Consider the following 13,821-nt stretch of genomic DNA (forward strand, 5'->3'; position numbering starts at 1 on the left):
GGAAGGAAAGGGCAAAGATTTTTCCTTAAAAATTTAGTACGTGCAGACACAGAATACTGTTAAAATGGAATGCTAACGTGTTTAAAAATCTACCTTAAGAGCTGCAACATGAGAGCAAACAGTTACAAACAATCAATAAAAATAATCCAAACCTATCAATAGTCTATATTCTGCAAATTCACCATAGATGCAATCAAATACCAGGTTATCAATATTATTTGAAAATATAAATCTAATTTTCCACTTTGAAAAAATAACTTTCAAATTAACATTTTAATCCATTTCCCCCTAATCTATTACCTACAAAAGGATATTACCAGAACATAATACATCACCTATGAGATATTTGTAAAACAAAATTTCAGGAAAATTTCATGTTTAAATTGAATAATCCTGTAGTGTCAAACCCTCCTTAACACCTTAAATTGTGTTAAATATAAAATGAAGAACAACTGCTGAGGGAAAAAAAAAAAAAAAAAAAAATCAACGTGGAGTGATTTAATTAATCCTTAAGAACAAATAAGGCTATCAATACAAACTATTTATGGTTAAGATGCCACACACTTGTTTTTAGAAAAGAAAACCTGGTCCCCACAACACTTATTCCTAAAATGTCATTCTGATACTTTGAAATGCTTCTATTAAAAAAGAAGTCATCATCTTATCATATTCTAGTAAGTGCTGTGGAAATATTTAATTCAATTACCTTCAGACCCCCCCCTCCAAATATAGTTTCATTTATATACAGGTGCATTTACATATATATTTTAAGATGTACATATGTATTTTAAGGTAACTTTTTCCATTGTACTAATAAAAGATGACAAAGTATGAAGTAGAAGGGAAATACGTAGTATACTTCTACAAACTAAACCGTAGCATATTAATGACTAACTAGCATGCCAAAATTAATCAACAAAATCTGATCCACCATGCCTGCAGAACACTAGAATCCTTTCTTTTGTGCAGCAGTAGTCTAAACATAATTTAAATACCTCTCTGTTGTAAACGTGCTAAACATAAGATATTCTAAATGGAAAATATTGGCATGTTCTGGTCTTTTTTTTGGGGGGGGGTCTACAGAATATTTAAAGTCTCTTAAACATAATGCTTAGGACATAAATTTTAATTATTCTATTAAGACTTTATAAATAGAAAATAGGCTTTTAGAGGAATCTGGATTAAAGCCAACTAATATGACAAGTAAACATATCACAGGTCATGCTATTCATGCCCTTCCACAGTAAAACAGTAGTTATCACACCTGAAAAAGTCACTCGCACAAATTTGAGAAATGCATATAAAAACTAAGCAAAAAATTAGTTAAGCTTTTTCTTTTAATTTCTGGAAAGTTAGCTACTAGCCTCTGACTATATTTAACTGCATGCTACATTACATTGTTACTACATGAACAAATAACTACTGGCAGGTTTAAACAAGCAAGAGAGCAGGGAAAAGTACAGGGATAATATTAAAAACTTAAGAGAAACATAGTCCCAACAGAAACCTGAACAGACTTACCATGGATTCTGTTCTTCCAACAACAGAAAACCACATTTTGATCTTCAGGACTACAGATCCTTGAAAGAAAAAAAACAATTCTCCACTTCTCTTTCAGCCCTCAACAGCAACCAAAACTCTCGTCTGCTGGATTTTCCAAGATACCCATCAAGATAATTCTTAGCTGGATGCTATGACACAGTATAGCATTTATCAACACCAGCTATAACCAATACAATATTCAGTCTCTTACGTAATCAGTTATGCTGTTCTGACTTTCATTTACTTTAGAGGCTTTATTAAACTTTCAAAACTGCTAGAAAAACAAAAAGGGAGCCCTTTTGTACAAAAGACAAAAAACCTCCAAATTAAACAGGAAGTAATGTGCTGGCCCACAGATGGCTAAGAAGTCACATGCAAAAGCCCCCAAAAAGTGATATATTTTTAAAGTAAACTGCATGCACACATTGCTTCCAAATCATCTGGATTTCATAAAAACTTAACCGCAATGTGGTTGGGAGTCAGGCAGCTTTTAACATCAAAACATCTTTCAGGGTTAGAGCAACCAAATTCTGCACACAACCTCAAAAAGCAATACTGCTCCCAATGCTCGACCACTCCTACCACCTAGATTTCCATATTCCTAATATAAAAGCTACCGGTAATAAAGCTCCAGAATCATTACTCCAAGAAAACATGCAACACTGCAAATGGGTAAAAGCAGAGGGAACCTTCTGGGTCACAAAACACATGAAGGTCTACAGTATAACTTCTTAAGTTAAAGTTAAGAAATGCTGTTAGATGTTTTCTCAACCTAAGGGGAAAAACAAAACAAAACACTGTTTACAATCTGCTGGCTGCTAGCAGTTGTTTCGTAACTGGACTTGTTTTATCCAGTATGCATTCATATAGCACATGTGCTTACTGCAGGGATGCTTAAAAGGGCTGTCTTGCCTTAGAAAGTACAAAATAAGATAAGCAGACTAGCTGATAGGTAGCAATCCTGTTCCCTCCAAAACTCTTGGCAACTTTTACTTTACAAATACTCATTTTTTTAAATAAAAGTAATGCATTTAAGCATTCCATCATTACATGGAAAGAGGATCTAAAGCAGAGTCTCCCAGTGATCTACACTTCTATATATTCTTTGTCTCACTCCCCATTTTTTACACTACTGTCAATACATTTCCAATCACTATTATTACAAACTGAAACCATCTATCACAAAGATAAGCAAGTGCAGAATCACAAAGATAAGCAAGTGCAGAATCACAAAGATAAGCAAGTGCAGAACACTTCAACGCACAGTGTGCCACTTCTCTGCTTGTATAACCTCAGCTTCAACTCAATTGATTCTTTTGTTTTAATGAACCTTTCAGAATCTGCCTTTTCACTCATCTCTAAAAACATCAGCAATGCACATTTTAATCAACTTTATACAAGGCCAGTGACAAGAATGAGGAGTACATTAAGAAAAAGTGGATTTTAACTTAACAAGAAAGGTAGGTCAACACTGATGTGCAAATGCATTCTCTTTCTTTCACAACATCTTACTGAGAGCAACTGTTTCATCGTAACAAAACTTATTTTCATAATCAAAGCTGAGCAGTTTCAAAGTTGTATTTCATTATTTGGAACAGTGCCACCTATTGACTAACTATAGCATTTTCTTCTATTACAGCACTTTTGAAACACTTCAGAAATCAGTAGTTAAAGAAATGTAAGTAGGATCAGCAATCGAACCAGGATCCTGTGCACAGCAAGAGTTAACTGTTTTTTCTGAAAAGCAATATAGGCTTTCATGTCAAATTATAATGTATAATACAAGCATTTGATAACCAACCTTTTTAATTAAAGAAAAAAAACAGAAAAACTAAATCCATTCTGATGTTTGTCTCATCTCAGGTATTCCATACTTTTAAATTTTGTGAATTTTTAACAAAAACTTTATCGGACTTCTGTTCCCATTTTCCTCAGCCAAAAGGAAAACTGAGAATTTTAATTCTTATCCTGCTGAAAGACACACAACTTGAGACACATCAGAAAAAACATTAGTCAGAGTCAGCAAGATAAGAATAGAAATTAAAAAAATCTTCCCACTGTTAAAAGCTTCTCAGTCGCACTCCATTCTCTAATCCATTCTTGGGAAAAATTGGTGTCTGTGCATTCCTCCTTACCCTAATGTTTTTATGAAGCCCTTTAAGGGAAAACCATAGTACTAATTACCTCCAATAAGCAACTCCACACTCTAAATAGCCCTGTGAAAATAATCCTAATTATTTACTAATTTTGAACCAATTTRTCTCAACACTTAATGCAAGATGATTATTTCTATCCAGTCAACAYTCTGCTGACTAAGCAGACGTTTCTATTCTACTCACATTAAAATTAATAGAATATAAAATCTGCCTCTTGCTTATTTTAGATTGAGATTTAAGGCATTCCATAGGCATACTAGGGCATGCATACCACAGCGAGATGGCACGCAAATACTGCCAGAAGTGCTGAATCCTTCTGCAAGTACATGTGCTGAAATGAAAATTGCTGCTTCTATCACAAATCATGATATGGAGTTATCATAAAATAGGCTGAACAAAACGTAAAAAATTTCAAAGCAAGCTTCCACACTGCACAGTAACATTCTTACATAACGGTAACGTAAATTAAGATAGTGTTGCTAGTTAAAACAAGGTAGGGAAGAAGCCAGGCAGCTCCAGTGAAAATGGAAATGTTTTCTCCTTTTTTTAATACCCTGTTTCTCTCTAAGTAAAAAATCAGGTATCACAGTTTAAAGTGAAAAACTAATTTCCACTGATTTCAACTGAAATGCAGATGGCAGTCAGAAGTCTGACACACATTTAATCTGGTGTAWCTCAAAATCTAGTATATGCTTCTCAAATTCTTAATTGACTCCACAAAATCAGAGCAGAACTTTGAGTTACRTTTTTCAGAGTCTGAATAGTTTTCTCAATAACTGCTGATCATTAACAAGATGTACCTGATACCTGTTTTTTTTCAGATTTCAGAAATAAAACATTAGAGTAGATACCGTGCAAGATCTCCACTTCACCAACATGAAATATGCTAAATTGCAACAAAAATAGYATTGTCTGTAAGTAATTGACTATGTCAAATAACTTAAAAGGACTAACAATCATGCCTTTAGCCCTCGCCATATGTGGCAAGGAAGATGAGATTTTTCTGAAAAGCTTTGTGTACTACGTAGTGAAGAGGCACTAGGAAAGACTTGCTCCATCTGTCGTATACCACATAATCACAACCAGGATTCTTGGATATCACAGTTGCTTAATTTATAACAATTTTTAAAATTAAAGATCGTGTCTGCCATGTGATCCATTTAATAAAGCAAAACCCACTAACTAGTGGAGCCCTCCATCTGGTGGTTGGAGTCGTATTGTGCATTCTATACATTATTACCAACAAGAGAGCATACTCCAGAGATTTCTGTTAATACAGAGGAACATTTCCTTTTACCAAGCTGCTCAATAGCCTGTAGATCTTGATCAGAAAGAAATCACAGAGGCAGCCGTATACCATGCAAAGAATAAGGTCTCTTGTCTTCACAGCAGAAAGTGGATGAATTTCAATGTATCTATTTAAACTATTACTTTTCAATGAATGGATAAAATACTAATGGACATACCTTGTTCTTTCTGTATTTTACTGCTTTTCTTCCCTCAAATACTCCTGCCATTCATCAGCTGAAGTGCCAAATAACCACGTTTATTCATTCTCTTTAACAACGTTTGGGTCTGAAAAATGCTATATTAACCTGTAGCATTTTAGACTTAAATATCGTAACTACATGCATATTATGCTTTCTCTTATACTGCTCATACTTACATATTTTAAGAGAACATTCCCCAGCCAGAATACAAGTATGATTAATACGACACGCATGATAAATTTGAGGGAAATGGATTTTTTCCGTTAACATCTTCCACAACAGGCTTTATACAAACCAAAAAAACCCAACAACAACAAAAAACCCTTAATAACACTTAAACAATCTGATTTACATACCTTGGCAGCAACGATGCTCAGGCCCATTCCATTTTGTTTTTTTAGTGTTACAGTGATAATTTCAGGTTCTTTCCTCAAAGGCTGAGCCTATTGAACAGGGAAGGGGAATGGAGATGAAAAAAGACAAAAGTTCATTATTTATTGTCAGTCTGAGAAAATTACCATGCCGAATAACCAACCTACAATCAAATCCGTTTATGCAGCAAAAAAAAAAAAAAAAAAAAATCTTACGCCCTAAATAATGTGTCTGGAACTTAGTTTAAACAGTAGAATCTGCTAAACTTGATTAATATGTATTAATATTATCAACGATTACATTATTAGACAGCTATTACTATTATTATTCTGTACGGTAACAAAGTTTTAAAGTCTACCAATTTTTTCCTTTTCTAATCTAACAGTTACAGTAAAGAAAGATGCTAAGTGATTTACAATTTAAAATGTAATAGGTCTTTAAAGTGAAGTAACTTTTTACAAAATCAGACATTTAAACTCAGTAGGTCCCTTTTAGAAGGTTGAGGGTGATCTCTCTGGAGTTCAGTTTTTAAATGAAGCAATATAATTTTGCAAAGATATTACAGGACAGTTAGTTTCAAAGACAGACTGTTAAAGCCTTGAAAGAAAATTTCCAGAAAATTTCAATTCCTAAAATTCCACAGCTAAAATAAAACCCCAGGACCCTAAGCATATACAGTGGTTCTTTTTTGCATCTTCACAATATTACCAGTTTCCTATGCAGAAGACTGACATTAAATTTTGATTAGCTGAAGCACATAAATTATGTGAACCCTAGCTGGTACTCATATTAAAACTTGCTTATTGCAAATTCCACAAGATACATGACAAAGTAAAAATATATTTAAAAAAATCAAAAAAGTTAACACTTTCTGATTAAATGAAAATGATAGGAAAACAAGTAGATTTTAAGCTAGGAGTATTCCAGTACCCCTGTGCCAAAGACTGCAAAACAACAGAACCTGTTGAACTAGCTGATCTCCAGAGGTCCCTTTCAACCTTACTGATTCTATGATTCCTACTTTATTCAGGATTTTTTTTCCATCGATTTAAACGGAAACATTATTTAAACTAGACTCAACAAAAACTATTTACAGTGTAAAAGGTGAGAGGCTTCTACAGAAAACTCATGAAAAAGCCACAAGACACCAGTAACAACTTTGTCACTAGTTGATACATGATCTCTCTTTTGGTGTGACAAATAAATAAATAGAAATCCTCGATGAAAATTGAGGAGGACTGCCTAATTTGGACCATTACAACCAACAGAAGCCAGACTACCAACAGAAGCAGAATTGTGATGACAGTTCTGGCTTCCAAAAACAAACAAAATAAGACCATATATTTGAACATCTATCTAATATTTAGACTATCCAGACATGTTGCACCACGAGATGACTTGTGAACCTGCATATAAAGCACAGTTCTGTACTAAAGACTTTTTCCACTGTCACACTTAGCACCTTCAATTAACATACATGCACTAGAAGAAAGACTGGTCACGTTAGGCTATTCAAACGGTCTAAGTGGTATTAATTTCTTGCATTTTTTCTTGTCAATTCTTTTTAATGCAGAATCACCAGAACTCTACTTTAGCTTTCTCTTAGTATGAGGAACAGCAAGTACCTAGCCTAACTCCAGTTTAGTTTTGCTTCCACTAGCTCTAAAGAATGTATTTCTTTACAACAACAAAGGGAGGAGGAAGAGTATGATGTCTCAAGAATGTTTCTGTTACGTTCTCCTCAATCAAGTGACTTTGTAGCGGGCTATCAAGCCTGCAGAAGCTTGCCTAATCAATTCAATACTGGGTTTTACTATATCTGCTATACAGACTAGGAGATAAGATACTCTCTTCTGTTCTGGGCTTGAGGAGGAAACAAAGAAATTCTTTATACAGTCTTGTTGCAGTCACCAAATATCACCTAACAAATGCCATGTTATGAACAGAATAAATGAAGCTTTCCAGCTCCTTTTAATACTAATTATCATTATTTCTATGGTATTGTATCCTCACTAGTATAAAACCACGTTATCATTTTTGTATCACTGTTATGACAGGTCTAAGGAGGATGAAAAAAAAAAAAAAAAGTCCACTAACTGGCTAGTCCTCCCTGCTCACTTCTTTCTCAGGGCCAAACATTTTTTCTTAGAAGGCCTTAGAAAAACAGGTACATTCTAGTTTAGTTTTAGTTTTCTTTATTTCATTACAATCATGAATTTATTTCTTATTAATTGCTCAAAAAATTGTTTCATATAAAGCCACTGCCTTTCCAAAAACAAGTTAATCTAAAATGCTGATTTACTTGGTTATCACTTTATCTAAACAGAAGGCAAAAAGCCTTACAACACTAAAGAACAGCCCAAACTAAACTGCAACTCTTTTTTAATAACAAGACCAATGAAGAAAACTGTAGACTTTTTTCCTGAAAATCTAACAGAAACAAAATTATTACTAGACTACAATTTAGTACTAAATATTTTCTTGGCAACTGCCAGCTTATAAAACAAAGCAGTCTGCAATTCTATTCACATTAAAAATTATTTACAGATACATGTCCATATACATTTTTGCTTGTGTATAAAAGGAATGTTCTTTTTGGTTTACTCTCAGGATTGAGGAACATGACAGACAAACATTGGTTATGTGAGAGTTCTATCGTGTCACAGCCCAGAGAAGCATTAATTTAAAGAAGTCTGCAAGTAGTTATTAATGATTTGCTGAATTTAAGAAGTTATATATTTAATAATGATTCCTGTTATTCCTAATAATGATGAAAACACAAAGCACAACAACTTGCTAAGAAATTGTTATTAGTTTTCACAATTATTTGCTAAATTACCACTTACCAACTCAGCATTCTCATGCAACAGCTGACTTTCATAGTCTGCACCTTCAAAATATATTGTCCATGTGCCTGGTGACCGTGGATGAGGTATTAGTCTACAAAAACCTAAAGGAGAAAGTAAACATATGCATGATATTTTCTCAATCGATTAACAAAAGTCAAACAGCCAGCCACAGGGAAAAAACAAACAGCAGAATTTGTCCCTTTATATTCATAAGTATGTTAAATCTTTCATCTTAGATGCAACTAAAGTCTTCACTGCAATTTCATGATACCTATAAAATCTTACAGTTCTGTAATTGCTGCTTCCGAGAAACACGTATCTATCTGAAAACCCTAAAAGCTTACAGAAAACTCTTGGGCTGCAAATATTGTTTCTAACAATCAGACACAAGAGCTACATGAAATATCAAGTCATCTTTCAGAACATGGGCAGTAAGCTCTCAGAGTAAGGCAACACCATGTAAGTCTCTCGTTTGGCACTGAATGTCACTAGCCAATCTCTGCAGAGATATGGCAAGACTGAAGATCACATAGATTCCTTACCACTTTCAGTGCAACCATGCCATTAGAAGTGGGGTTTTGTTTGTTTTGGTTATTGTTAGCTGAGCAATTCCTAGAATAAAAAATAAAAAATAAAATAAAAAATAAAAAATACGGAGCCACAGCAGCTGAAAGGTTGAGTGAGTACTTTGTCCAACATCAATGCAAGTCTCTGGTAAACACTGAAACCTAACTGAAGTCTTTCAGTCAGATCTATGTTGCTTTTAAGATATCTAGCATTCTCCCCTAAATTAGGGACAGTAGGAATACATACCACAGTCAGATTATAAGTTATTATCAAAATAGAACAGATGCTTCTTCTCACACAAAGACCATCTTTCAGCACTTTCAGTTCACACTGACTTACTCTATGCCAGTCACTCAGGATGATTTAAGAGACTAAAATGTAAAATTTTGATTGTATGGCTTAGAAAGAAATTGCATATAAAAACTATACAGACATTTTTAAAGTAAGTATGTTTGCTAACTAGTATTTATTCCACTAGTCCTCTTTACTCTCAACATAGCCTCTGTAACTCATTTAACTTTTGAAACACTTAAATTTCCCAGTATTTTTTTAACGCAAGAATATTGCCTTTTCATAAACAAATAGTGAGAACTAACAATTGTAAAACTTTACAGGGTAGACCTAGACTGCTTTAGTCTCTTCTGCTTTCATACATATCATGATATTCCTGTTGAATGTTTCAAACAATTGCTTATAAACAGAAAATTGAAGAAATTATATCGCAAAGATGTTTCTAATGAAATGGAATAGCTCAAGATAAGGATGAAAGCTAACAATTTGTGACCATTCATTCACTGTAAGTGCTCTGAACTAGAGGAACCCTGTAACAGAAGAGTCAGATCTGCTGCTTGCTTTCTCCTCTATTTTACTTGCACTCAACCACATTTGTTCTTTACTCCTCATCTGAAATTTTCTAAGAGTATAAATTCCCAAGCAATATGTTCTTATGTTGATGAACATTAAGGAACTATTTTAAGCTCTAGTGTTTTCTTTAAGGTTTGTTATATGGAAGCAGCTGATGTGTAAAACAAACAAGTAACCCCCCACAAATCTAAGCTATTTAATATTTAATATATGTTAGCTTTAAAGGCAGCTTGACTCTGAAACTGTTAAAGTATTATAAATATTTACATTTATGTTGCAGCATTGATAATCAAGCATCAGTTTTCATATGGCAACTGAGGCACTGCTCTTACAAAAAATGAGTTTTTAGTATCTTCATAACTAATGCCCAAAAATAGGTTTTCCTCTCAAATTCAGGTTGCCCACAATCTGCCCAAAGAGATGATGGGCAGGTGCTGCCTTGCTGTCATTTTAATCATTGCTTGAAAAGCATCAAGCAAGAAAGGCAAATTCCAGTTTCCTGCTTGCTGTTGACTTTGAGTTTCAGTGTTTGCTTACTCCAGCATTCTAATTCTATACTCTAATTCAATTCACTTGGCCCAGATAAGAGACAAGCACAAGGAGAAAAGAGGGGTACAAAGTTGCTCTTTCTACTTCTTTCCTCTGTATGACCTTTCTTTGCTTTTCTAGTCAGTATTTTTTCTGCCTTTTCTACTCATTTTCATYCTACAAGATCAAAAGTAGTAATATTTTATGGAGAAGCCAGAAGGGTATTTTTTCAGTGCAACTACATGCATAAAAACCTTAAAATAAATGATTCCTACATAACTCTTACTCACAGCACACTTTACACAACTATTTTTTTTTGTTTTTGTAACATGCTGCATCTACTGCTGCTCCAGCACCAAAAGCTGAAAAACTTTGCAGCAAAGGCAAAATGAAATTTCATTAGACACTATTTAAGTAAGTACTGACTATTTAGAAATTTGAGAATGAATGTAAGGGCTAGTAAGAAAGGGTAAGGATTCATGCCTTTATGGTTTCAAAAGTAAATACTTCAAGGAGAATAAGAAGATTCAAACATACATAAAGAAAAATAAAGTGATTTACAAATAACTAAAATATATTTCAGGTTCTGTGCTGTTCACTGCACCAGAAAAGAAACATCATTATACTGTAAAACAGTAGAACTAACCCCTCTGGCAGAGTGGATCTAAAAATTCTTGTAACCCGCCTGGAACATTTCTGACAACATCACATGAATATCCATCTTCTGGCAAAAGAAAAGGTAACTGTAAGTCAGGATCCTCCTCCAGCTGGACCTCTCTGCCATCACTGCGAGCAAGTTCATCAGCCGTATTTTCTGCAACAGTTACTACATTCTCTATCAATTCCTAGAGAGAAGGCAGAAAGACATTATTACTACTACTACTGAGGGACAGTTTTCATTAAGGAAAATTCATTTAGAAAATACTAACAAAGTATAAACTTAGCAAGTTAAGTATCGAATTTAAAACTTCTTTTGGCTCTACTTTATTCAGACAGTATGCTGCATTGCCCTATTTGATCATATCCCATGGATTATGCAGTGACAGAATAAAACTCAGCAGGATCTATTTTTTACTCCAATATTTTTAAAATTTGTGATACATGTTCCTGCTTGATTTGACAACTGTATTCGAAAAATACACAGCATAGAACATATACGCCAGAGGGTAAGTTGGAATCACAGGCAACTAATTTTGACACTTTGCCATGTTGAGTCTACATAATTCTGTAACACTAAATATATACAGAAGAAACGTGCAACTTATATATACAAAGATTTTCAGCTCCATCAGGACACACAAAGACACAGAGACAAACAGCATACACAATTCTCTGTTTCAGAAGTTTTATATAACTATCTCTAATTCCACACCTGTGAGCTCAGTATAATATGAAGGACCCTGTAACACGTGTAGACAAATACACCTGTGTAAACACAGTGTACAGGMACACATGAGCAGAATCATTCAGGTGCAGCAAAACCTGCAAATTTTACACTTGGTACACAGCTGTTCCTCATTCTACACAGAAAGCTCTATGAAACTGGTACGCTTTTCACAATGTAGCTACTGTGGCAGCACCTAACACTAGGAGTCTTCTACTACATTACAGTGAGACCTCTAAGAGTTCTACAGGATATATGTTTTACTACATTGTATTAAATCAATTCAGAAGTTGACAACAAAAAGTCCAAATAACTTTCCAAGCAGTTAAGATCCAAGCAGTATTTTGTGTTTCTCTATTCTACTCTTCCCAATTTTATTCAAAACAACACACAAAGGCTTTTATCTTTTTATTTAAGCAGTTGTTCCATTTTTTGGTTTCCTTTGCCAACCTATGGCGTTCAAGGTAAGCGTTAATGTGAAGATTTTCAGTTGTTAAGTCTGCATTCCTGAAATAAAAAGTGCTGTAGATGCATGCTCCACCATACGAACCAAGAAACCACCCCAGGTCTGACTCATCACCGTGTTGCACTGACCAGGCAGCAACAGTAAGAATTTCTTCACCTCTAGCTAATTAGCAATCCTTCTGGAAGAGAACTCATGCCTGAGATATGTGATTTTGCTATCATCAAGCTATAATTACTACAACTCATTCATCTGAAGCTGCTATGAGTATTACATATAAATTCCTTTCTTATAGGATATTTGCTTTACCAAAGATTCAGGTAAGATTTCAAGTCTCTYTTTTCAGCTTCTATTTAGCTCCCAAGACCAGCTTAATAGTTTGGTCTAATCATATCCCAGTTACACTGAAGAGCAATGCAAAATCTGTAAGCCTAACAAGGCAGTTTCATTACTTCAGCACAATTCAAAAAAGCAGTCAAATATGTACATTCTGAAACTGAGCATTTAGTTGGAAACAAACTTGTAGCAGTAAAGTCAGATAAATTCTGTCTTTCTTTAGGAAGTGCTCTTTGAGAACAATCTTTTTACTGTAAAAAGTGATAGTTTTTAAAAGAATGATATCAAACTAAATATGTAAATTTAAATGCCTTTAAAATCCTTTGAATAAATTCCAAGCCTTGAAATTTTTCATATTTAGCAGCAAAAAGTCAAAATTCAAGTATACGTATCTTTCTTAGCAAGGAGCAATGAAGTCCTAAATAGCACTTCATCACAACAGGCAAAAACAACCATTTTGTAACCCTTTCTCTGAAACAAAGGTGAGCTATCAAATCCAGCACTATTTTTTTGGAGGGCCATAAAGAACAACAATAATAAACCATGGAATTCTACCTGTGTGCAAACAGGAATTATAAGCTATGTTCTTCTGTGAAAGGCACTTCAGTTTGGCAGTCAATATACAAGATCAACTCTACTCATTACAAGTGTCCCTTCAGACCTTTAGGAGCATTATACTCGTACCCTTGATTTAATAAACAGATGTATCCAAAGTTACTAAAAACAGATTTTGCAGATAACGTATTCAGTTATACAAATATTAGATCATCTTCATCTTTTAAGATTTTTGAGATCAATCAACTATCCTGTAATTCAGAGTTCACTTTACTTTTCCTTCATCTATGATTACAATTCTGCAAGAAATACAAACCCTCTTTTGATGTTTGCCAAAAAGATTTTGCACATGGGTAAGGTTTAGAATAGTCAGTCATGTCCCTTATATATCAGGACAAAAATCAGTTCAGAAAGCAGCATAGCTATAATATATAAATATATGCATAAAAATTAGATGTTTCATGTATCAGTTTGTTCATCTGAAGATACTGTCCACTACCTGTACGAAAGAATACAGAATTCATCAATTTTTACAACCCACATATAAAAGCACTGAGTATCCCAGCTTCTTTCATTTGATTTCTACAGTCAAAATTTTATTCCTTGTTACTTGTGGTTGTACTTGGAACTAGCTTTTGGAAATGGAGTTCTTGATGCACTTCTCCCCTACCACTTTATGAATTTCCTTTGTAAATAGTGTAAGATGCAGTGACGC

At 34.1% G+C, this 13,821-nt stretch overlaps 1 protein-coding gene across 12 annotated transcripts in view; it reads right to left on the minus strand.

Moving 5' to 3' along the window:
* The window catches only part of AFDN (afadin, adherens junction formation factor), a 134,637-nt gene that overhangs the window by 35,861 nt on the left and 84,955 nt on the right, over positions 1-13,821 (minus strand). For all 12 annotated transcript variants that reach the window (XM_085315553.1, XM_085315542.1, XM_085315552.1 and 9 more), the window contains 3 exons: positions 11,015-11,213; positions 8,407-8,510; positions 5,545-5,631 (listed from right to left, as the gene is read on the minus strand). In XM_085315553.1, coding sequence (XP_085171679.1) covers positions 5,545-5,631; positions 8,407-8,510; positions 11,015-11,213 — 390 coding nt within the window. The remainder of the gene's footprint in view (positions 1-5,544; positions 5,632-8,406; positions 8,511-11,014; positions 11,214-13,821) is intronic.

This window comes from Rhea americana, unplaced genomic scaffold (genome assembly GCF_003343005.1).
Source record: "Rhea americana isolate MKP2758 unplaced genomic scaffold, rheAme1 scaffold_43, whole genome shotgun sequence".
NCBI classification, from domain to species: Eukaryota; Metazoa; Chordata; class Aves; order Rheiformes; family Rheidae; genus Rhea; species Rhea americana.